The sequence below is a fragment of the Amphiura filiformis genome, chromosome 13, assembly GCF_039555335.1.
Source record: "Amphiura filiformis chromosome 13, Afil_fr2py, whole genome shotgun sequence".
Lineage (NCBI taxonomy): Eukaryota > Metazoa > Echinodermata > Ophiuroidea > Amphilepidida > Amphiuridae > Amphiura > Amphiura filiformis.
Window position 1 is genome coordinate 6,802,593 of NC_092640.1, and position 24,641 is coordinate 6,827,233.

Consider the following 24,641-nt stretch of genomic DNA (forward strand, 5'->3'; position numbering starts at 1 on the left):
CAAATTACTAGCTAACAACCCAGCAAACATTATACAATCGGCCCGATACTGGCTCTATAAAAGCTGCTATAAAGGACCAAGAATGGCAGCCTGTAGGCCTATTGGTCCGACACGGTCGTGCACACGGGCATTCGACTGGCCCAATAGATATTGCCAGCATTGGGCCAAAATGGGTTGAAATTGGCCCAGTAGAGGTCCAATGTATTCAATACTGTACTGGGCCAATATAATATTGCCAATATATTCCCATTATGCAACCGTAAGCAAATGGTAATGGTCCAATTTTGGTCCTTTTTATTTTATTTCATTTTGGTCCACGTCTAGCTGTGGAATATTCTTCTATTCATTCCTCGATTATCCGGTTGGTTCAGGCATTATTGGGCAGTTTCACCTGTTGAACCAGATCTCCTTCTTTATAAAGGAGACCTACAGGTTACTTGCACTCAGCACAATTGAATTTGTGTTAACTGATGTGCAAAGTATTAAAGGTCGATAACAAACCAAGCTCACAAAACTGAGCCATTGATAAATGAAATATATATTCTATGGTGTCATCAGATAAAAATTATGCCTTGCTCACGTAGATTTTTTACAAGGCAGTAAATGAAATATTCGGAACAAGCGCAAACTCACTGCCTCTTCTTTATAATAATAATAACATGTGACCCTTCAAAATGAAGATGATACTGATCAAATATTGTATTTTGATAGTAGAAAATGTCAGGGTTTCAAAACCACGCCCACATTAATGCAACATTGGGCCAATACAGGGCCGGCACTCAGGGGCCTACAAGCCCGGCCTACAAGTGTCTGCCGCAACTGGACCAGTATGTATGTGCCGGCTCGATGCCATATTCGGGTAGTCTTCAATTGGCCCAATAATGGACCAAGTACGGCACAGCTTATCCTGGTAAGAAAACGGCGGCCAAACATTGACCAGTATCGGATTTGTACTGGCGTTATACCGTCAGCCGTGTCCGGTATTGCCAGAAGTGGACCGGTTTAAGCCATTACTGGGCCAATATTATAATGTTTGCTGGGAAATGAACGAAAGTAAGAAAAATAAATAAATAAAAACATAAATTAGTAAATATTAAATGAATTATGTATCAAATGCAGTTGTTAGGACCCTACCGGTATCTTTTTTAAAAACACCTACAATAGAATAAAATTAAAAACAAACTATATTGATAAACCAAAATTAATTTATATAAACAGAGATATAAAAGAGTAGAATGATGAAAATTCTCCAGATAGAAGTGGGTGTGTCCAGCTTGAGTCCTCATTTCAGGTCACCGCAACTATACATTCTGACGTACATGTACATCCGGTTGTTGTGTCATGGCCTTGGCCACACGTCCAGGCCTTTGATATGCTTCCTCATCCGTATCCAAGTGTATTGTGGCCTGTGGATAAAATACCTGCTTCCACCAATGCCAATGCTTCCATAAATTGTATTGTCATCAGTGCACAGTCGTCACAGGTAGTACATGTACAAATACAAATTTGACCTAAATTGAATGTGCACTGCCATGTCATTGTCACAGTATCAGAGTCATAATCGTATTGGAATGTTGTTGCATGGACTGTTGTTGATGAGACACATGCTGTAGTGTATAAATTAGAATATCATCAATTGAAATAGATATTTGATGATCTCAAGATCTGAATTGATAAGCAAAGGTGATAAAGCTTATATTGTTTCTGTACATAAACTATATAGATTAGAGCCTATACTGCAACCATATCTGGGATGGCAACATTTCAGGACAATTGCTGTGGTCTGACTCGGATGACTACTATTTTGGTAGTGGTCGGAATTGTGCTGCAAAGTAAGTTTCATGTCATTTTATTCTGGTTATAATATTAATAATTCATGAATTATAAATCTACATAAATGTACTTGCAGGCAAGAGAACAGGTGCAAGTAACCCAAAATTAAAATGAATTGATATGATGTTAGACTGCGGAACTCAGTCCTCAATGATAGTCATGCCATTTATCTTTTGGTCGTTATATGACTATCATTTGAGTGATACGATGTGTTGTTCGAGCATATTCTCTAACACAATTCTTACGAATGAGAGGGTATCCGTGAGCAAATTGGTTGCTAGTGTTTCTCTAACAAATGATGTGATATGGATAATGGTGTCAATTATTAAGGGATATTTTGTGATCCTCCTTTACATGTAGGGCCTATCATGACATTTTTAAGTTCATATCCTCAAATGAAGCTGCCTTATTCCCAATTTGGATTCCAATTTCAAGTTTTGATTCAAGTTTTGAGTTATGCATGATATGTGTATTACACTGCTCCATCCAGGTCACTGTTGTCATTTCGTTCTAAAATATATACAAATATGACAATAAAATTGCCAGGTGAATGTATCTGTAAGAAATGTTTTGCAAATAGGGCCCCAGCCAGAGGTTACTGTAGTCCATATAATTCAGATCCAGAAGAAATCTTCACTTACCTAGTACTGACATGATGGTGTTGGGTCTGAACTGTTTTGTTTCTAAATATTGATGGCAACTGGACCAAAGAAGCACATGGAAACACTACACAGTGTTTGAATCCCCTATTTATGCAGGTTGAATCATTCTATTGTGGACCATCCTTCTGACTTGAATGTTTGGATATAAACCGGAACAGTTTTGACAGGTCTTTTGTCTACCTCTCTGTTTGTAAACCAAAAAATTGTCCTCCTCGCTGAATAGGAAAGTAATTAAAAAAAAAATTCAGAACATTTTCAAAATATGTTTGCAAAATAATCAATTTTAACTTCGACTTCGAGACCTATTACCTGATTTTCATTTTGTTTTGCATGCAAAAATGCCTTTATCTTTTAGAATTTGTTTTCTGTTTTCGCACTGAGATGAAATCAATAATACACATTGAAAATCTATCTGTAGTTTTAAAAATATCTATTTTTCATATTTAACAGCTGAGTTAACAATAATATTTTTTTTAATTGAGCATCTGGGTTTTTAGAATAAAAACAAAATTAACAAATGTTGTTTTCTATTATTAAATTTAAACCTATTTACATTTGATTTGGGTGTCCCCATCATCTCTTCTGAATATATGTGACACAATCTGGTCCATGGAGGCCAAAGGAGGCATTTTTGACAATTGAGTTACTGTAATAATTACACTTTTTGGGCGAAAAATGCGAAGCATTTTTCGTCCTTATTGCGATGGGTTTTGGCTTACTTATTTCCTCACAGCGTTGCAGAATAAAAATAAAATAATCGTGCTGTCTATGTAATCAGGAAACTACAGAGGCGATAGTGTACATTTAAATTTGTCATTACTACTTCATGTTGATATTCAAACAGCGCTATAAAGTTGTCTTACCAAGGAATGTGTTTGTATTAAAAGAAATAATTGTTTTACAACTTGGATGAACTAGAATTACTTTTATGCAAATCCGAAAATTGCAACAGATATTTTTCATTTCTTTAAGATTTAGCGGTATTGCCAGATTATGCGTACAGTTGGGCTACATTAATAGCCTCATTATAGTTTTATTGATACTGGTAAAATACTTGCCTGTATGTGCTTGTTGTTCTGCTATAGCGTATAGAATCTGTTAATGATACTTTAAACGCACAGTCAATTAATTTATGGCAACATGAGGCGAGGCTGTCGGATTGCTCAGACCAAGAATGTTTGCTTATTGACCAATTTACCAGGAGAAAAGTCAATAACTGGTTGCCCTTTATCTGCTAACTTGGTTGAACATGGTGTCCCATATCAAAAAAATAAGGTAGCGGATGCCTACCCGGTGCTGATCCGCAAGGTATCCGATACCTTGTGGATGTCATTTTTAAAGACATCCGATGGCACCCGCTAGCGGATTAGTTTTCGGATGCCTCAAAGTCAGAGTTGGGAGCTACCGGGTAGGTATCCGGTGCCTTAACAAGTTATCCAAAAAGGCACCAGCTAACTTAGTCAATAAAAGGGAGGCATCCGAAAGGGCACCCGCTAACTTCGTCAAGAAAAAGGAGGCATCCGAAAGGTATCCACTAACTTAGTCAATAAAAGGAGGCATCCAAAAGGTATCCACTAACTTAGTCAATAAAAGGAGGCATCCAAAAGGTATCCACTAAGGTCACATGATCACCAACTGCCATTTCAAATTTGCTGTTGCATTCATGCAACAAGCTGTTCTCTTAGTGGTGTTTTGGTCTCTTCACACAAATCATTCATTCTTTATGGAGAATTTTATACTACAGATGACTACAATGACTATATATATGCACATGTAGATGCACAGGTAAATTAAAGATTTGCAGAGTTGCATTTCAAGCAGTAAATGTTATAAGCTTATCAACTGCATGTACATAATGTGTGCACAGGCTGCAGTATGCACTTGCAAGTATCCAAAATTAGTTTTCTGTGATAACCTTGCTTCTAGCCACTGCAAATTGGATTCATATCATTGTAAATTACTGATACATGTATAAAATGGTTGGAGATCGGAGGTATAATGGTACAATGCATAAAGTATAGCATGTGGTGTACCGGGGGCACATCAAAATTTTTGGTGGGTATGCTCCCGAATTTTGAGGTGGTGGGTCTTTGGGAGCTGACGGCGTAGGCATACCGGTAAAAGGGGGTCTTTCGGAGCTGCGAACCGGGCTGTGAACAAGTAAAATGGGGTCTTTTGGAGCTGCGAAAAGTCAAAATCAAGGGTATTTCTTGGCTTTTTGGTTGAAAATCGCTTGAAAAAACAAGAAATATGAGGAATAAGCAATTGTTGGGTCTTTTAGAGCTGAAATTATCAAAATCAAGGGTCTTCGAGCTTTATTTTGGTCAAATATAGGGGTCTTTGAGACTGCGAAACCCAAAAGGGGGGTCTTTCGGGGAGCATACCCGTATGGTCATTTGTGTTGAGTGCCCCCGGGTGGTGTACCTCTGGGCCCGGGTTGGCACTTATAGGAATCTGAAACCTTGTTTAACAAAATTGTCCAGGCCTAATTGGATTTCAGTTTTGCATTTTACTTTGTGTTATCATGTCATTATGTACAATTTATGCTTGGGACTCAAAATCATTTAGTGTTCAGGAATTCATTGTGTTTTACAGATTTTGTGTTAAAGTAAATGCCAATGTACCGTATTACAGTAAAAACTGCACCGCAATAAATAAAGCTCACATGTTCGCCGGTTTGTTGTATCCATGTTGTACTCAATCAATGTATTGCCTCATTTACATGAACTTCCACAAGAATGTTGCCTAAGGGGCTGTGCAATAATTATGAGCCCTGGGGAGGGTAAAATTGTGGGGGCCAAGAAATTTTTGGCGAGCGAAGGGGGGAAAGCAATTTTTTGCCATCCGGGAGGGGGGGGAAAACATTCATGGGGCACCTTAAAAAAAGCGCTCTAAAAGGCTTAGGAAAACAGTACAGAAACGCTTAAATATAATGCAAATTTTCCTGCTCGCAGTGCCGCAACATGTACATGTATCTAGACCATTTAAGGTTTGTAAATTGGGATCCAAAAATTTGGCATGCAGGGGGCAACTGAATTTTTAGTGGACCGAGAGACAGCGATTTTTGGCGAGCCGTTCGAAATTTTACCCCGAGGGGGGGCTCATAATTATTGCACAGCCCTAAATATATGCCGACCAAGTGCGGTTTGTTGAAAACCATTGATGCCAATTGAAATGTGCCAAATGACATCGGGTACTTATCCGGTGGTCTCCAAAACAGCCATCGGATAGTTATCCGGTAAGCGTACACTAACGGTTCTCAAAAGTTTTCCACAAAAGGCACCCGAAAGGCACCCGGTACATATTGCTATTCACAATACCATGGAGGCACCCGATAGGCACCGGTACTTATCCGGTACTTACCAGATGGCTATTCACAATACCATGTAGGCACCCGATAGGCACCGATACTTATCTGGTACTTACCCGATGGCTATTCACAAGTGACCAGATACCATGGAGGCATCCACTAAAAGGTATCGGTGCTTACCGGTATCTACCTAATTTGCATGTCATTTTAGCCGGTGCTTACCCGGTGAGTAGCGGATAGGTATCCGCAAAGTTGTGTTTTTTCGATATGGGGTGGTGGTATACAGCTGTACACGTTGAAGTCAATGTTCAATAAATGCCAAATGTTGCTAGCAGTAGAATAGTTAAATAGGCCTACAACTGCATGCAATGACAATAAAAAAAAGTTTATGATGTCGTCATGCGTAGATCTTAAGGTGGTATTTGAGGCATATTCTAGAAATTAATAAATGGCTGAGACAAAACCGTTTGTGACTTTTTGGTAACGAACCGGGCGATATTGACATGTAAAACAGATGAAAAAACTGGAAACATCAACCTTCTTTTGTGATGACTTTTAGCACCTTCTTTTGGAATGGGATGGGGGCATCTTTTGTGATGACATTCGGAACCGTTCTGGGCCATTATTATTGGCATAACCACAACCGTATTAATCAACTTTCTTTTGATCTTCTTCTGTTATGACTTTCGGAACATCATGTAATGTTTTGAACTTTTGAATTCATAGTATGGCCGTCACATCTCTAATAAGATTGTTTGTTTTGGGTTTTTTTTTTTTTTTTTAATAATTTTTTTCATTTCTTCATTTATTGTCGTTTTAACGAATAACCGCGGAACGACATTGACATGTAAAACAGACGTAGGCCTATCATGTAAACATTAATCATGATGATGGGGGCATAATTATGCGCATTATTATAGCATATAACATTCAGCGGAAACTAATGAAATGTTCTCAATAAGTGCAAATACTACCCTGTCAGCTTTTAAATAAAAATTAATTATGCAAAGTAGAGCAGCTAACTAATTAATTATCTGGAAGTCATTAGGAACACTTTGACCAAGTTTGAAACCAGTATTCTATTAAATAAAAATGTTATTGAATATTAATGAGCACTTTCGAGTCAGTCATACATGTTTTTAACTAGGCCTAGGTGCAATTATTTTTGTTTTAACGAATAACCGCGGAACGACATTGACATGTAAAACAGACGTAGGCCTATCATGTAAACATAAATCATGATGATGGGGGCATAATTATGTGCATTATTATAGCATATAACATTCAGCGGAACCTAATGAAATGTTCTCAATAAGTGCAAATACTACCCTGTCAGCTTTTAAATAAAAATTAATTATGCAAAGTAGAGCAGCTAACTAATTAATTATCTGGAAGTCATTAGGAACACTTTGACCAAGTTTGAAACCAGTATTCTATTAAATAAAAATGTTATTGAATATTAATGAGCACTTTCGAGTCAGTCATACATGTTTTTAACTAGGCCTAGGTGCAATTATTTTCGTTTTAACGAATAACCGCGGAACGACATTGACATGTAAAACAGACGTAGGCCTATCATGTAAACATTAATCATGATGATGGGGGCATAATTATGCGCATTATTATAGCATATAACATTCAGCGGAATATAATGAAATGTTCTCAATAAGTGCAAATACTACACTGTCAGCTTTTAAATAGAAAAATTAATTATGCAAAGTAGAGCAGCTAACTAATTAATTATCTGGAAGTCATTAGGAACACTTTGACCAAGTTTGAAACCAGTATTCTATTAAATAAAAATGTTATTGAATATTAATGAGCACTTTCGAGTCAGTCATATTGGTTCATTGATTACTGATAAAAATAATACAATGCAAAGAAATAATTGTGTGTATTATAAAAACCGTATGTCTGATTAGCTTAAAAGCGTAAAGGCGTATTGATCAGTGTTCTTTGCCCTACTCATTTAGTCATGCATAGAGCACTTCCAAAATGCCTCAAATACCACCTTCATGCGACAGCTTATAAACGACTGGTTTGGAGATTATGGCAGCGAACGAGGAAGAGTGAGGTTTTCAGGTTTATCAGCAATATTTTTGAAAATATGATTTTTCACTATCACACTGATTTGGCCATTCGGTAGACTTCATTTACACTTTATTTAGTATTCATTGAAATATTTAAACAGATTTATTGTAACGAAAATAAGTCGGGTCAAGTGTGGTATGAAAAGTCGGGTATGAGAAGTAGGGTCACAAATTGTACCAACCCAATTTCCATCGTCAACCGTGTAATTGAATGGGATTATTTTGAAATTTTAAAACGCTTGAAATATCACAAACAAATAATACAAGCTAAAACCGTTGGGGTTCGATAATGAACCCCACAAAACTAACCGAGTATATTGGAAAATGCCATACGGCCGGGCGTTGTCACAAGTTGCCGGCTCTATCATGCCACTCGCCGCCTGATAGGTTTCTACCTCTTACAAATGTTATTCGGGTCAAATTTATTGTCAGAACACGGAGATAAAATAGCATTGAAATAGAATTAGATCTATCAAGGACGTTTATGAACATTAATAAGTAGATGTATCGAGGATGTTATCGTTTATGAGCATTAAGACATAGATGTATCAAATTGTTATATGTTTATGAACATTAATAAATATTTGTATAGAGAATGTTACGCTTATGAACATGATTTTCAACATTGTTAACAATATTGCTAGTACATGTATGTCAACAAATGAAAGTTCTGTAATTTGTTGAAATCCTTCAATACTAAATTATTTGGAAGGTCATCAAATTGTAAATCTCTAGTCACATTTTCGAAGTATTTTAAAACAACTATAGCTATATGTAGCAAAGACGTTAACTTCATGTACAAAACATTAACGCTCTTATTTTGTAAACATTGTATACCCATAGCTACTTTAATCAACAATAAATGTTCTGTAATTGTTCATTATCCTTCATTTCTATTAGACTTTCAGTGTATTAGCAAGTAGATGTATATGTATAACAGATGTTATTCGTTTGTAAACACTTTTTTTCATAATCAAAGGATAGCCTACCCAAAGCTACTTATTATGCTAACAATGAACGTTCATTTACTGTTAGGCTAAAACGTTACAGGATAATATGTATTCGAATTCTGCCTCAAGGTTCCTGCTTAAATTGTGTTCAAGAATCAACTAAAATTTATTTGGCCCCACCTTTTGCCAGTAAATAGGCTGTCATGAATTATCCCCGGGAATTATCCAGTGTATTTTTATCACTTGGTACACAATAGCTCACCAATCTGAAAGCCTGTTTTAATCACAATGGTCAGAATTAAATAGTCAAAATGATTAGACAAATAGGCTACACTGTCACTGTACAGTCTCATTGCAAGATCATTATGATCGATGCGAATTATAGAAACAGTTCAAACAATAAAATTACTATCTTGACACTTCCTCATTTGCTCGCCCTGTTCCTTTTTAAAGGAATTTTTATTACTGGTAGAGTTATTTATTTTATTTTTACCTATCTATAGTTTCAAATTTGATGCCTTTTTTTTGGCCCCCATGGACCAGATCGTGTCACATATTCAGAAAGGTAGAGTGAGAGTCTAAAATGAGCTGCCACATATCAAATTAATTCTTTTGGTTCTCGTCCAGAGGATTTGCCCCAGGATTTGCATGAATTGATGGGGGGAGGGGGAGTTTTTCGCGTCAATGTCAAATTAGTATTGTTAGCAGTTTTTAGTCTTTCCCAACAATGCTTGAAGAAAATGAGGAGGTCATTTTTCTTTTTTTTTCAAATGATTCTGAGGGATAAGCCCCTAATGTAGAAGTAGAATACCACAAAAAGACAAGTTTGAAAGTTGTCCTTATCCTTGTTCATAAACTTTTTTTATCTGTGTAAAGTTTCCCTAAAGAATTCCAAAGCATAAGCGTAGATCCGGGGGATGGGGGATAAATCCCCCAATATTTTGCTCAGGGGATGGTCCATACAATCATCCCCCAATGTTGACTGTTTACTGTCTGTATGTGGGTTTCTGACCAACTTAACCTCATATGCCATTTTAGCCCCCAAAGTGCATTTTTTTTCACGCTATGCGTGAATTTATTCCACTTTTGCACAATATTTCATCAGTTTAGCCTCAAAATGGCAAAAATTTGTGCACGCTTCGTGCGCATTTGTACCATAAACTTATTCTGTTGCCAAAAGGTGCTGGATCGCTATATCATACTTCAAGAATTTTTTACCAACCCCATCCCCCAATGTCAAAAAGAAATCTACACCACTGTTCCAAAGTCTTTGAATTTTGTGATAAATTTTGTTTTACAAAAAAGTCGGACTAATCCCAGAAATTAGAAATTAAGCCGGATTGGCGCTAATGATCCCACTCCCCTTTTGTTTATTGCCAGAGGTTTGTACATTGAGTTGCTTTTTTCTATAAAAAATAAAAAAATCGCACCAACTTTGCACCACCCAACTAGAAAGGTGTACATCAAGGTTGATATTCACTTGTATTGTCAGTGTTCCCTTTCAAAACTACAAAAGCAGGATTTGTCCTGTTATTCTGTTCAGGGCTGTATCAGACAGGATCTCACATGCTCATCTACTAGGCACAGTCCTTTAACTCCATTATATTTTTATATTCATGAGAATGATCTTTTGTGTGTTAGGTACAAAAACTCATATTTCAAACTTAAGGTCAAATTTTGAACCATGATTATTGAATGAAAGGTGATGAACTGTGCCATTGTAAATGAGGCTCACAGTAAGTGCAATGACAGAAAATGAAGTTGAATTCCCTTACGAAAATGGCACGCAGTTTTTGAATGCATGCAGTTCGCAAGCAGCACGCGTGCCGCACCATGTGCAGCATGTGTGCAGTGGGTAGCGTGCGGATGCGTATATTTGGAACGAGGCACGCATGCAGGAAGCATGCAGATGCTTGCTGCATGCATGCAGCAAAATGCGTCTTGTGCGCGGTTTGCATGCAGCATGCAAATCCATTAGCGTGCAGCACGCACTGGCCATATATACATATGCGAGACAAAATCACAAAAAAAAAAAAAAATCAAAATTAGTTGTTAACAGTGTATATTGTCCTTACATTAAGTCTTACATTACCTGGCTATCTATTTTACAATGAACCAAAATTGCCTGGCTTAATTTTATACAAGTGATTATCTAACTTTACCTACCTGATTTTGAACCAGGGACCTTCTGCATGGGAGTCTGATGCTTTTCCATTTGAGCTAACAGGGGTGTACACATTTGATGAAGTGTTTTAAGTTAATATAAGCAATATTTTGATGACTAAACCGGCCAAAGTGCATCATTTTATGAATATTGATCAAATTTACTGTAAATATTGATAACATTTATTATAAAAATGTTGAATTTTGTTTTGATTTTTTTGCAGTGCCAACTGTTGATTCATGAATGGCATACCAACATTGGCCCAATGTTGCAATGACAACTATCGAAACAGGAATGCATTCCAACATTGGGCCAATGATGCAATGCCTACTATCGAAACAGGAATGGAATTCCACTGAACATTGCCCCAATGTTGCATTGCCAACTATCGAAACAGGAATGGCATTCCAACATTGGCCCAATGTTTCAATGCTAACTATCAAAACAGGAATGGTGCATTCCAACATTGGCTCATGTTGAAATGCTAACTATCGAAACTTGAGGAATGGCATTCCAACATTGGGCCAATGTTTCAATGCCAACTATATTGACTCAATGGCCCAATGTTGCAATGCCAACTGTTGATACAAGATTGGCATTTCAACATTGGGCCAATAATGGAATTCCAAAGGCTGCTGAAAAGATGCAAAAAAACCATGGGCCAATGTTGGCGTGTCAACCGCGATGGTCCGTCCAATGTTTGCCAATGTTGAGCAAATGTTGTATTGATATTATGAGACGAGGTCTATTTAGGGGCTGTGCAATAATTAGTGGGTAAAATTTTCAAATACCTGCCAAAATTGCTTGCCCTCCCTCTAGACCTGCCAAAATTGCTTGCCCCCCTCACCTATTGGCCTGCCAAAATTGCTTGCTCCCCCCCTCTTGGGACTGCCAAAAATCTTGGTCTGAAGGTTAAACACTTAGAAAATTTTGGTCTGAAGGCTAACTTATTTATTCATTGTAAACATTTAAATATTTTCACTACTAGTTCATTGCCAAATTATCACTTATGTCAGTTGTGTAAAGGTGAATTAGTCATTGAAAATCCTGCATGCATGCAGCATTTTACCTTTTGCTGCTTCTGAAAACCCTGTATGCGTGCAGCATTCTAACGTTGTGATCTGGAAATCCAGCATGTGTGCAGCAATATGCGTGCTGCATGCAAGATGTGTGCAAGATGCGCGCAATTTGCATGCAGTCCTACAGTCCGCACACAAGTGTAGTCTGCATGTAATTTGTGTGCAGATTGGTAGTCTGCACGCAGGTTCTGCAAGCAAATTGTGTGCGCGGTGGATATTTGCGTGCGATGCCTGCATGCATACAGCTGGTTCGCACGCATGAACACGCTACCAGCAGGCCTTGCATGCATGCTGCGCACATCTGCACGTGTGCTGCACACTGCCGCATGCGTGCTGCATGCTGGCGCACACATGTTTCATTGCTTGCATTTTCGTAAGGGTTGTCTATTATCATAGACCAATTCACAGATTAATATAGAAGGACCAATTCACCTAGACATAAATGAGCAGCTTATGAGCCAAAATGTTCACATTTCCAATGGCACAGTTCAAAGTTGTTCAGTGACCTTAAGTCAACAATCAAAGTTTAAAATTTGACCTCAAGTTGTAGAGTATGAGTTTTTGTACCCAACATATTCAAATGTCATTGCATGAATGCATACAATATGTAGGTTGAAAGAACTGTGCCCTCATAGTTGAGCATGTAATGTTTGGGACCACTAATTGTGTGTACTCATTTACATTTATTTTGATTGTCCTTTGTTGCTTTCATGCAAAGGAGATATACCTAGCATATACGTGACCATGGTGACTGGGCGAGTTCTGAATCCGGATACAGACAACACAATAAAATGTGGAAAATTATCATTGACATTTAAAACACAATAGGCCTATAGGTTGTATAGAATTCAGAACTTGATAAAGTTACGATACTGATATCAAAAATTCCTTAACAATTTCCTTTCTCTATACAAATATTTCCTGTTTCAGTCTCCACTTCTGGTTGAATCATATTTTAGTTGCTGAACATTTTAACTAAGAATAAGTTTCAGAGTAAAAGAGTATTTGTAACAAATTTTGTTTCTACATTGTATGTAGACCTGCATGTATCATGCCATGTATATATGCATTTCGTTTGTGGGTGCTGGAACAATCTTCCTGCTAGTATTTGTAATAATTTTGTATTATTTACAACATAAGGGTGCCACTTTTGTTAACATGCCTTGTAATACTATTATTTTAAAATGTTGATATCATTGTACATATCATGTTAATTAGTTTTAAGTTATATTGTTACTGTACAGATCTGTATTTCACATTTTGCTATTATTGTAAATGATGTGTATGTACTTGCAGGGCCTCCTTGGAAATCCCTGCATAAAAGAAGTTTAAATAAATATATGGGGATACCGCGTATGGCCTAATATACATATTTCATATTTTGTCCCTCACCGACAATTACGCCAAATGTATGCTAGTCCCACAGGTAAACACATGACAGAAGGACAGAACTAAATTCATTATAGGTGTAAATCTGGGGGGTGGTGGTGGGGTTGGGGGGTGTTTTGGACCCCATTAACAGATATAGGAATTAATTGCGATTTCTTTGCTTCTGCTCAAACTTTTAAAAAGGGAATATAACTGATATTAAAAACTTAACATTTTCTGGAAAAGAAATACAAATCTATTTTTATGGAAATGTTACAATATGGCTTTACTTTGGAGCTACAACTTTAAAACTGCTGTTTTCTTCATTTTTTGCAAAAGTTGTCATTTCAAAAATACCAAATGACAATTTAAATGACTTTTCCAAGTCTCAGTTTTACAGTTTTGGTGGGATCACTGAATTTGACTTTAAGATAATATGTAATTTAGAATATGTACACGATTCAAAAATAAAAATGAGCTAACAGACTCTCATAATTACATTGTAGTATATTATCACTGTATATTTCGTTGCTAGGAGTCCAATCTACCTGTGTTGTCACTATGACAACAAATTGGGTCATTTATTGCCAAGTCATTCATTAATGGTAGTTGCTTTATTTTTAATATACTTGGATATATATATCATACAGAGCTAATGTATGTCAAAATACTATGATTTTGCAGTTCAAAATACATGTAAGAACTTCAAACTGCTGATGCATTGAAAGGAGAAATTGTTGAAATGTTTGAAGTTAAATTGAAGGTAGATTTTCACCATCATGTTCCTCTTTTATTGATTTTTAATGTGGTTCCTGGAGTTGTGTGTGATAAAGGTAAAATTACAATTTAGTCAAATGGGAAAACACCCAATTACAACATATAGCTGGCCCTAACAGACTCAATTTTTAGAATCTGCCATATAAAAGACCTTTAGCATCTACCTGCAAAAGACCACAATTTTTGAGCATTTTCCCCCTGAAAGACCAATATTTTCACATAATTTCCTTCTGAAAGACCCCATGTTTAGAGTTGCAGATGCACATGCATGTTACTTTACTATTAGAGATCCCCAGTGGCGTAGTGTGGGTCATCACACTGGGGGGCACCGACCATGATGGGGGGGGGGGGGCACCGGGTATGATTGGGGGCACAAGCCGTTTTTAAATCAATTTTCCTATGGGCTTTTTAAAATTTTCAGATCCCCGTCCCCTATGACGCTTTCGTCACTGGAGATCCCAGCCACCCAACTCCATTCTGCTCTTGGGCACAGTTACTGCGCCTCCCCTCTTGTGTGAGAAGTTCAATCTGCATAATGTTGTTTCTGATATATAAAATATGTTTTTTCTCATTCAGATAGCATTGTAACAGCAGCTCCATACTATGGTAAACGTATTGGTACGTTGAGTAGCTATGCCCATAGAGTAACAGGCGAGGTGTATGCAGCTAGCGATAAGCGTCTGTACCTCACAGGGTTCACCTATGATGGAAGAGGACCAGGTAAGAATAGGAAAGACTGAAATCTGATATTGAATATTAATATTAATATCAATAATATTATTAAATTACTCCAATATATACTAATTAATTAAGTATGCAAATTTATTTGAATTTACCTGTATGTAAACTTAGATGATTGGCCTTCTCTATGCGGCAACCTTAGATTATTAATACACAGATTGGAATTTTCCATGCCTGTTCCCTCTAAGCGTACTCGAATTCAGCTGACGCCGGTACAGTGTACAGACCTGGCGACAGCGCTTATCTTATGCGCGAAGTTTCTTTTGTGTACGCTCGCACTGTTGGCGCTATTTTTGAGTTTGCTCACACGGTACCTGACTTAGCGTCGATCCCCAGAGGCAACATGCCATGTTTCCGCGGTATGGCGGCAACATTATTTTAATAAAGGCAGACTGTGGTCCAAGTTTTGCATGATTAATTAACATAATAGGCGGGACCAAACTAACCAAATTTCCATAAATTTCTCTTTTATTAACAGATGCCTTTGTATGGATGGGTAACACACCCACTGGTGCTGCAAGCAGTCAAGGGCAAATTATATCAGCTGATGGAAGGTATAGTGGGGAGATCGAGAACACAGGCCAGGGGGGGGGGACTCAATATACAAAAGTTGTAAACATGCTTGTCAATGCACTCTCAACAATTACCCTTAACTAGGATTTTCAACAGGATGAAAAAGTGACCCTTAACAGTGATGTTTGGTAAATCATACCCTTTACAAGGGCATGCTTAAAATAAAAATCCTTAGCAAGGACAGAGTTTGATATGTACCCTTAAAGCCATAATGTATGTTCGTATTATGAAATTGGTTGGATTTTTTCAAACCTGATTTTGTTTGCATATTTTTAATGTTTGCACATGTCCCAACTTGCGCCTATAAAATGGAATCGTCCAAATTCCCACATAAAGGCATGTATATAGTGTGATAGGTGTTGGTATTGTTAAGGTCTAGTATTGAAAATTATGTACTGTATTGTTAGAAACATTAATAAATGATCACATCAAACAACCATGTGCCACTTAACCCTGGTTAAATATGGGGAATAAAGAAATACAAAAATAAACCATGCCCAGTAAACCATGTTGGACATAAGTCATTTGAAATTCATTTGTAACTCAGTTTTCATAATTTTCTTGATCAACTTGCAGCTCAGATATTCTTGGATCATACAGTAATGCAGTTGTGCAAGTAGATCTTCCAGACAGCACGACTCTGGCGGATTACAAGTGGATTTCTATATGGTGCCGTCGATATGCAGTGAGTATGATCCGGGGTAGGGGGGATCACTCAATTTATTTTTGGTAGGGTATTTGCCACACACATTTCCAAAAGTAGCCTCTTGGGAACTGATTTACACAAACAGTATCTCTGGAGCTAAAAGCCGAAAAAGATGAGCTTGATATTGGGGGGTCATCACAGTGGTACATACCCATACCATCCTTCAATGGTAGTTTAGTGTGACCCTCCCCGACCCTTTTACACTTTAAACAAATCAAATCTATTTGACCAACAATTTAGTTGTAAAAGGGGGTAATAAGTTAAATAACTCATTCTACCATACTTTACCAACTCATACGATGACCAAAAAGTGCTTCCAGCATACTACCTGTCAGCATTTGACAACCAATTGGCAGACTTGTAGTAATTGGGAACCATCATGAGTATGGGTCTGGGTCCCAGGCCATGAGTATGGGTACAGGTCCCTATTGGCCATGAATACAGGTACAGGTCCCAGGCCATGAGTACGGGTACCCTCCAGAATCGGTTACAGCTACACTTTCCCAGGTCCCAGGCCATGAGTATACAGGTACACAGGTCCCAACCAAATATGTCATGAGTATAGGTATGGTTACGGTCCCGGACCATGAGTACAGGTACGGGTTCGGAGTCATGGGTCATGAGTACGAAAATTGGGACTTGAGTACAGGTCATCTTATGCATCAGATTTTCCTCTGTGTCATGTCATTTGTTACTAACTGTCAACATTTGTCAACCAAAAAAGTATGTTTACTGCACATTATCAGAGCTGGACTGAACAAGGTTGGTAGGTCGGCTATTCAAAACCCCTGCTCTTGACCATAATCAGTGCCTACATCTAGAAATAATCATTGCACCCCAAGTGTTCATGCAGGTAAACTAAGACAATAAACAATAATTACTTTCCTAATATTCATGGGCTTTTCAAAGTACCTCAGTTTTTACCTCATGATTCTATCTTTTCTTCAACAGGCCAACTTTGGTGAACTGGTGTTTCCTACAGATCCTGCCCCTGTCCCCAAGTCTCTTGGAACCCTTGGATTTCCTAGCCCTGTACATGGTGTAAGGGCAGGCGATGTCATCATCCTCAACAATAGACAGATAAAACTTGTCAACTTGGATTACGATGGTAATGGTCCAGGTAAGAGTGATTGCACTATAATTATTTCCCAGGGGACAACATTTTTTTGACCTAATAAATGAATTTTCATTGATTTTTTTCTTGACTGGGGACAACAAGGAGGTGGGGATCCACTTGTCCAAATGCATGCTGGGATGGCTTGGGGGCTCTGGCCCTAGGTTGATGTCAAATATGTGCAAACCCTGCCTAGTATCTTGGGCACATTTCAGCTGCTCATCAGCACCCAGCATGATCAGGGCAGGAAAGATGTTTATTTATCTGTAAGATAAGCCAAATTTCACTCAAAATTTTACAGAATTCAGGTTTTTTTGTAGTCCAGATTTACGCAATTTCTTTTATTTTCAGCCCATTTTGGGGCTTTTTAGCCCGAATTTACGTGCTTTTTCCATATTTTCCATATTTTTTCTTCAGGATTACTTACATCCCTGCTTCCTGGATTCCACATTTCCCCAGGCCTAAGTATGATCCAAGTCTCCCCTCCCCCAGTGTTAAAGGTATCTGGTCACACCATATCCACCCACCCCATTTCAAGTCAAACTAAATGACACTAAGCAGATTGCTACGTCTTCGCTTTAAAGTGGAAGCCCACCAGAGCAGTTCTTCTGGGGTGAGCCAAACCTGCCTGGTTATCAAATTAATCAGTGACAAAGTTATCTCTGAATTTGACAGGTGTTAATTGATGTAGATTAGTCATCCAGTAAATAACATATAAGGTAAAGTTAAATCGAATTCTGGAAATAAAATTCATCAGGCATCTTCCCCGTCGTTTGTCATGTGACCAACCAGATGCCTGATGAAGTTCGGAGTTACTGGACGCAACTGTCGCATCTAAGTAAGTTGCAAATTTTATTTCCAGAATTCGATTAAACTTTACCTTATTTGTCACTGACTACTTTGATAACCAGGCAAGTTTGGTTCTTCTCAAAAGAAACTGCACTGGTGAAGCTTCCTCTTTAAGAGGCACTGGTGTGTTTCAAGCAATCTGTTCCTTAAAGGAGTGTTTCGTGATCCTAGCATCCTCTTTTTATGACATTTTTCAGTACATATCCACGAAAAAAGCCTATTCCCAAAATTTCAGTTGATTCCGATTTTGCGTTTGCGAGTTATGCATATGATTATGTGTATTCCACTGCTCCATAGACAATGCGTTGTAATTTCGTTCTGGTGCACCAGAACGAAATTCAATTTTCACGATATCTTTGCAAAACAAATTAATCTGCAAGAAATATTTTGTACATAAACATTACGTAGCCAGAGGTTTCCAGTGATATAAAAATCTCAACTTTTTTTGAGAAAAGTGGGGGGATGAGGCTGTGGATCACGAAATGCCCCTTTAAGTAACATGCAGTACCTTTATTATCAACTTTACTTACTTTGGTGCCCATCTTTCTTCTTAATCCTCTTTATGCTTCTTTACTTCTTCATTGCATGATGCCTCCCTCAGTGACTCAGTATTTACGCACCCATTAGGCAAAGTCCTGGGATTTTTGGTGCAAACATGGAAACATGATCAAGATCCGATACCTTCCTTATCGTCACCCTCATAATTTTGATTTTCTGAATAATAAACCCATAATTAATCAAATTTCCAGCCACATTCTGCATTAACTTGTGGAATACATCAAAAGAAATGTATTCCACAAGTTAATGAAGAATGCAGATGAAAATTTGATTAATTATGGGTTTATTATTCAGAAAATCAAAACTGCAAATGAGAAACATGGATAATGACTTACACAGTTTTGTTATGAGGGTGACATTATATGATTTGTACATACGCCCATGGATATATCCATTACATATTGGTATTTACATAAGATTTTCTTCAACTTCATATTTTCAGATGCATATTATTGGGCTGGATCAGGTGGTACACCAACATCATCAGGGTTTGCCTTGGCCGATGAGTCCAGGGGTGGAAGGTAAGAACATACAACAGACAGACAGACAGACAAAAAAACACCCATCAACATTTAGGGTTTGTTTTGTCCATAGGTCCATGGGTAGAAGATACTGTACAAGCAATCAAACAAATAACAATCAGTAAGCACAGTCAAGGAAAATAGATTGTTTTTGATTTGATTTGATTTATTGATAATCCTGACAAGCAAACATACAAAAGCAGAAGGCAAAAATATAGTTAACAGGGTTCCTGGTGGATTCCCTAATAGCGAGCTAAATCAGTTTAAAGTGGGATTAAGAAAAATAAATTATAAAAACACAAAACACATAAACAACAATATTACTGATAATGGTACACATAACCAGTAATTTGCACGAAAAAGAAAACAAACTAAAGACAATTTCACTGGAGACATCATTTGGTAAGGTAGACCATAACCTAGGGAATGCGACAAAGAGGGAATAGGCAGGCCCGTACTATGCAGGAGTTCATTTGGGGGTGTGCGAGGGGGGGGGGCAATTTTGTGAAAAGTGGAATTCCTTCCCAAAATTTGTACCTTTTGTGTCCAGAAAAACGTAAACAAACTGAAATTTTGGGACTTTTTGTATACTTTTCCAAATTTGTGGGGTGCCCCCCTGTGTGCAGGCCTGGGAATAGGGAATTATGGAAAGCATCAGTCTGGCTGTGATGGAATTGCTAGAAATCTCATGTTGACTGCATGCCTGGAGAAAAGAGTCTTGATATAGTCAGCCCAGCTAATATTGTATTTATTCCACAGACACCCAACAGCAAACATAACGCAAAGATAATAAATAAACTTTGTTCTTTTGCATTTTCAGTTTAACAAAGCTACCTAGAGGAACAGCTTTGACTGATGTGACTGTTACTCTTACTGTCCCAGCTAATCGAGGAGATATAGGCAGCATAGGCTATGTCGGGTTATGGTGCGTCGCTTTCTCACAAAATTTTGGCCATGTGGTTATACCTAGTCTAAGTGAACTTGGTGTTCCAGTTTATGACGATTCACCACCAGTCACTAATGCACCAGTAGTCACTCAAGCACCTCCACAGGTAAACTACTTATACTCCATCAATAAGAAGTGTGCATAAATTGCTCACTGATTGATAATTGTCCTTACGCATCAAAATAAAACACTGTTCTATGGGTGGACACAGCAGCTGAAAGGAGTATCCCATCATGCATTGCAGTATATCTGCATGCCCCATAGCAAATGTATACAAAATAAAAACAAGAGCCGCTTAGATATTGAGAGCTATGGATAGTTTCACAATACTTTAGGGGTCATATTTTTGCAAACAAAAGTCTTAGCTTCCCTGATTTAAGTGAGTTATTTAAAGTTGAAGTGAGGGATTTTGTGTACATTTTCTATGGCACATTCAGTTCTATCATGGTACTGCAAAGCATAATGGGATACTCCCTTCAGCTGCTGTGGTGATGGGCGGATGGACTTTCCAAGTAGGGTCAGTTGGTTAGGATGGGTGTTTTTTTATAAGAGGCTAAATGGTAAAAAGTCAAAACATTTTGAACACAGTCAAAAGCAATCCACTTCAGCCCAAAAAGTTTTTGGCTGTTTTTATGCACACAGCTGTAAAAAAAATCCCCAAAACAAAATGGGTTTAAGTTCAAACCTTGGTGAGTTCTGAATCTGGAGGGGGGGTCCTAGTGGAAAGGTACGTATGGGCATAGACATTTCACCTAGACTTATGAGTGCCGATCCCTTACCACAGAGGGAGGTGAAGCCACATATCTATGGTGATTTTGACCAGGTGACCAGAGTCACTAGGCGTGGAGAAATAATGCGTACATGTCTGGAAAGAAAGATGCGCTCGTTTGCGTGATTGCTGCGCTGTTATCGCTTGCATCAAATGCAACATGTACGCAATGTCGACGCGAACATGTCTGCTTGTTTGTGTCCTTGCCAAAATTGTTGCTTTGCGGTGTCGGCTTCACTATGTGAACCAAAGTCATTAGTCTAGATGCTCCTTTGTCTGGGGGTATGGAGAAATGCAGCAGATTTAGATATCATTTTCAAGCTCTTAGGTGTAGCTTTAGGTTCAGAAAACTGCTTTAAATAGAGAAGGATGTCTTTATAAAACTGTTCTCCAAAAATATGGGGAAATGTGCAGATTTGTCATTGCTTTTTAGCACTATTTGAAAAAGTTTTCCTTCATTTGGGCAAATTTTCCTTTGTTTTGAATGCAGATCAATTCAAAGTCTAGAACAATAATATAATTTGGTACAGTGTATTTTTAGCGTTAGGTTGTCAGATTCCCATCCACACAACCCACCCAATCCAGGATCAAGACAGCCCCCATTCTCAACTCATTTCTTTGATTGTGTGTTCTTTTCATTGATAGGCAAATGAGAACTGTCAAGTTCTCATAGATGACACCTACCAGGTGCGTTGGTCTCTCACCGACACATCAGCCATTCAGATTTCGCTGAGCGCCCGTATTAACCCTGGTACTTATATGGCATTTGGGTTGAGTGGATCGGACACAAGGACACTCATGATTGGTAGTGATGTGACAGTTGCATGGCTTGATGCAGAGACTGGTGCTATGCCTAAAGCTGTTGATTATCATTTAAGTGCTTATCAACAGGTGAGTTGTGGGTTTTGATGCAGAGACTAGTGCAACTATTAATGCAGTTGATATCGTTGAAGTACTTGTGCGTGTTGATGCCCTGGGGTTGATGAAGAGACTGATGCTACTACTGATGTTTTTGAACCACCGACCATTTAGTTCCAACAACCACACCAGGGATAGCAAGCGACATGTGTGGTTGTCACCCTGCCAATGGTGTCATGGACATATGGTCGAATCCAACCAAAAGTGTCCACGGGCCAAAAATAAAAGTCCGAAATAAAAATGCCTCCACAATTTTTTCCTTTTGCCCATTGATTGATGACATATTGGCCTTATAGGAACCAAAAGTGCCATTACTAATCTTGAAAAATAAAACCAGGACGTGTGATAGTAAATGTGATATCAAAACCCAATGTTACCTACGAATACCACTAGGATGCTTTCACTATCGCAATACTAATCAACCTAAAACAAATGGAATATTCTCATTAACGCTTTTTTCGTGTAAATTTTTCTTTCAAATGAGCAGACCGTCGTCTATTTCAGTACATATTTTTCAACAATTAAGCCGTATTCAGTTTTGCATGGTGGGCATGTATGTGAATTCGCAACTTTCATTGACATATGATTTGATAGCAAACATACAGGCCTTCGTTATGTACCAATATGGGCATTGGCATGAATGGCTGTGTTTCACAATACTGTCATGATGTCAAATTGTATTCGTAGTTAACATTCGGTTAACGAAATTTATATAAGAATGCTTGCTTTTATTGTTGACATCTCAGAAATATTTAAACGCAGGCTATTGAAACTTGGTAGAAATAAAGAGTGTATTACCCTGCACCTATTGCTTAACTATTGTTTACTATTCTCTCATTTTGTGGAAATGACACAGCTTTTAACATGTATTCGGAGGTAATGCATATTTTTACCAAACCTACCTTTGTGCCATTTAGAATTTCTGGCAGCTAAACACAATAATAAAGATGCCCGAATGCAATGCATTTCAGTATTGGACATATCAAAGCTTGTATCAATTGCGCATTTATTAGTGATTTCCATTTTTAAAGATATATCTAGTGCTATGAAAAATTGTATTCGTAGGTAATGTAAAAAAATACCACTCAAAAAATGATCACAAAAATTCATAATTATGTACAAATATGTGAAAAATTGAACAGGCAATCTTTGAATACACGCCTTTCAGGAAATCAATTTAGATTCAATCCAATGACTTCTTTTCATAACTGATTTAGACGTTTTTATAATTACTTAAAGAAATATTTTGAAAAAATGGGTAAAATAGCATGTTTTGGGGTCTCTGTGTCTAAGTTTTTCACAGAAGGGGTCTTATTATATATGGCGCGGCGTATGATCAAGCGAATAAACACAATACAAAAATGAATGCCAATTGATTAATACTTTTAAGTTATGGCCCTGAACATGCCGTGTACACTTTTCGTTGGATTCGACCATATGTATAGTTTGCCATGATTACACAATTGGATCACATTAAAGCTGGTTTCATACTACCCTGCCGCTTGCCGCTGAGCGGCGTGGCGCACACGCATTGCAGACAAACAGACACAATCAAGGTTTGTCATTGGTTGAAACGCCCTGCCGCTTGCCGCAGCGGCAAGCAGCAGGAAAGTATGCTGGGGGGGCATATGGGATGCATGGTCTTGCAGTTGCTTTGTGCTGTATCTATTTGTATGGTCTAGTAGCATAAGGGTTATAGAGATCATTCCAAAATAAAATGTGAACTGATGTGAATCGATTTTTCTGATTAATAATTTGATCTTATTTAGTTGTATATACTACACTGCAAGATTCCTATTGCGGCCACCTGCACAGGTACACTGTCACCAAGGTACCTGACTGGTACATGCAGAGTACCTACACAGTACCAATGCTGCTTCTGCACAGGACCCACCAGAAGTGGTACTGTATTGGTACTACACTGGTACTGGACAGTATTTCAGGCAAGTACCTTGGTGATGGTGTACCTGTGCAGGAGGCCACGTACAATAGGAATCTGGTAGTTTACGTTATGATAAATACATGGCTTCTTACATAATATTGTATATCCAACAGTGTGTCACCAGCAGTGGATCTGGAGCATGTACAGATGAACTTTCCCAACCAAGTGGCAGCAACGATGTCACAGTCGGCGATTACAGCAACGATAATGGTATCATCACCATCTCTTACACAAAACCTCTTGATACAGGTGATACAAACACAGACAAAGTCATCCCAATTAACAATGATGTGTATGTGGCATGGTCTATTGGGCCTATCAATCCATCTGGCCTTGCAGCAAAACATCGTCAGCAGCCAACGTCTAATGTCCCGATTAATTTTGGTCAAACAGGCGTGACTTGTCCAGCTTTTACTACAGGTCAAACAGAGAAATTAGAACCGTGGGTGATTCCAACAATAAGAGGTGACATGACTGGGAAGACAGAATTCCGAGTGGATATTGGTCAGGCTGGGGGACAACAGGGTTATGAAGGAATTACTGGTAAGTAAGCTTATATTATTAAAGTATGCCCAGGGTAGAGTGTACAGACTACCAGGCATTCATTACCCTGATAGAATGCCATTCACTGCACCTGTCCTACAATTCACATTTAGTAATGTAGAAAGCAGATAATACATTTTTGCTACTTGCCTTCACCAGGAATTGAACCAGGGACCTCTTGCACCAGAGTCAAAGACCTTAAGCGCTGGACCATATAGGTCTCTAATG

At 38.1% G+C, this 24,641-nt stretch overlaps 1 protein-coding gene across 1 annotated transcript in view; it reads left to right on the top strand.

Annotated features, from left to right (window-relative positions):
• The first annotated feature begins 1,500 nt into the window (after window positions 1-1,500).
• Window positions 1,501-24,641, top strand: part of LOC140167929 (protein Skeletor, isoforms B/C-like) — a 29,585-nt gene continuing 6,444 nt past the window's right edge. The window contains exons 1-9 of the mRNA XM_072191220.1: window positions 1,501-1,832; window positions 14,810-14,953; window positions 15,453-15,528; window positions 16,124-16,232; window positions 17,205-17,373; window positions 19,217-19,295; window positions 20,116-20,347; window positions 21,656-21,901; window positions 23,984-24,413. Of these exons, the coding sequence (XP_072047321.1) occupies window positions 1,754-1,832; window positions 14,810-14,953; window positions 15,453-15,528; window positions 16,124-16,232; window positions 17,205-17,373; window positions 19,217-19,295; window positions 20,116-20,347; window positions 21,656-21,901; window positions 23,984-24,413 (1,564 nt within the window). The 5' untranslated portion in view covers window positions 1,501-1,753. The remainder of the gene's footprint in view (window positions 1,833-14,809; window positions 14,954-15,452; window positions 15,529-16,123; window positions 16,233-17,204; window positions 17,374-19,216; window positions 19,296-20,115; window positions 20,348-21,655; window positions 21,902-23,983; window positions 24,414-24,641) is intronic.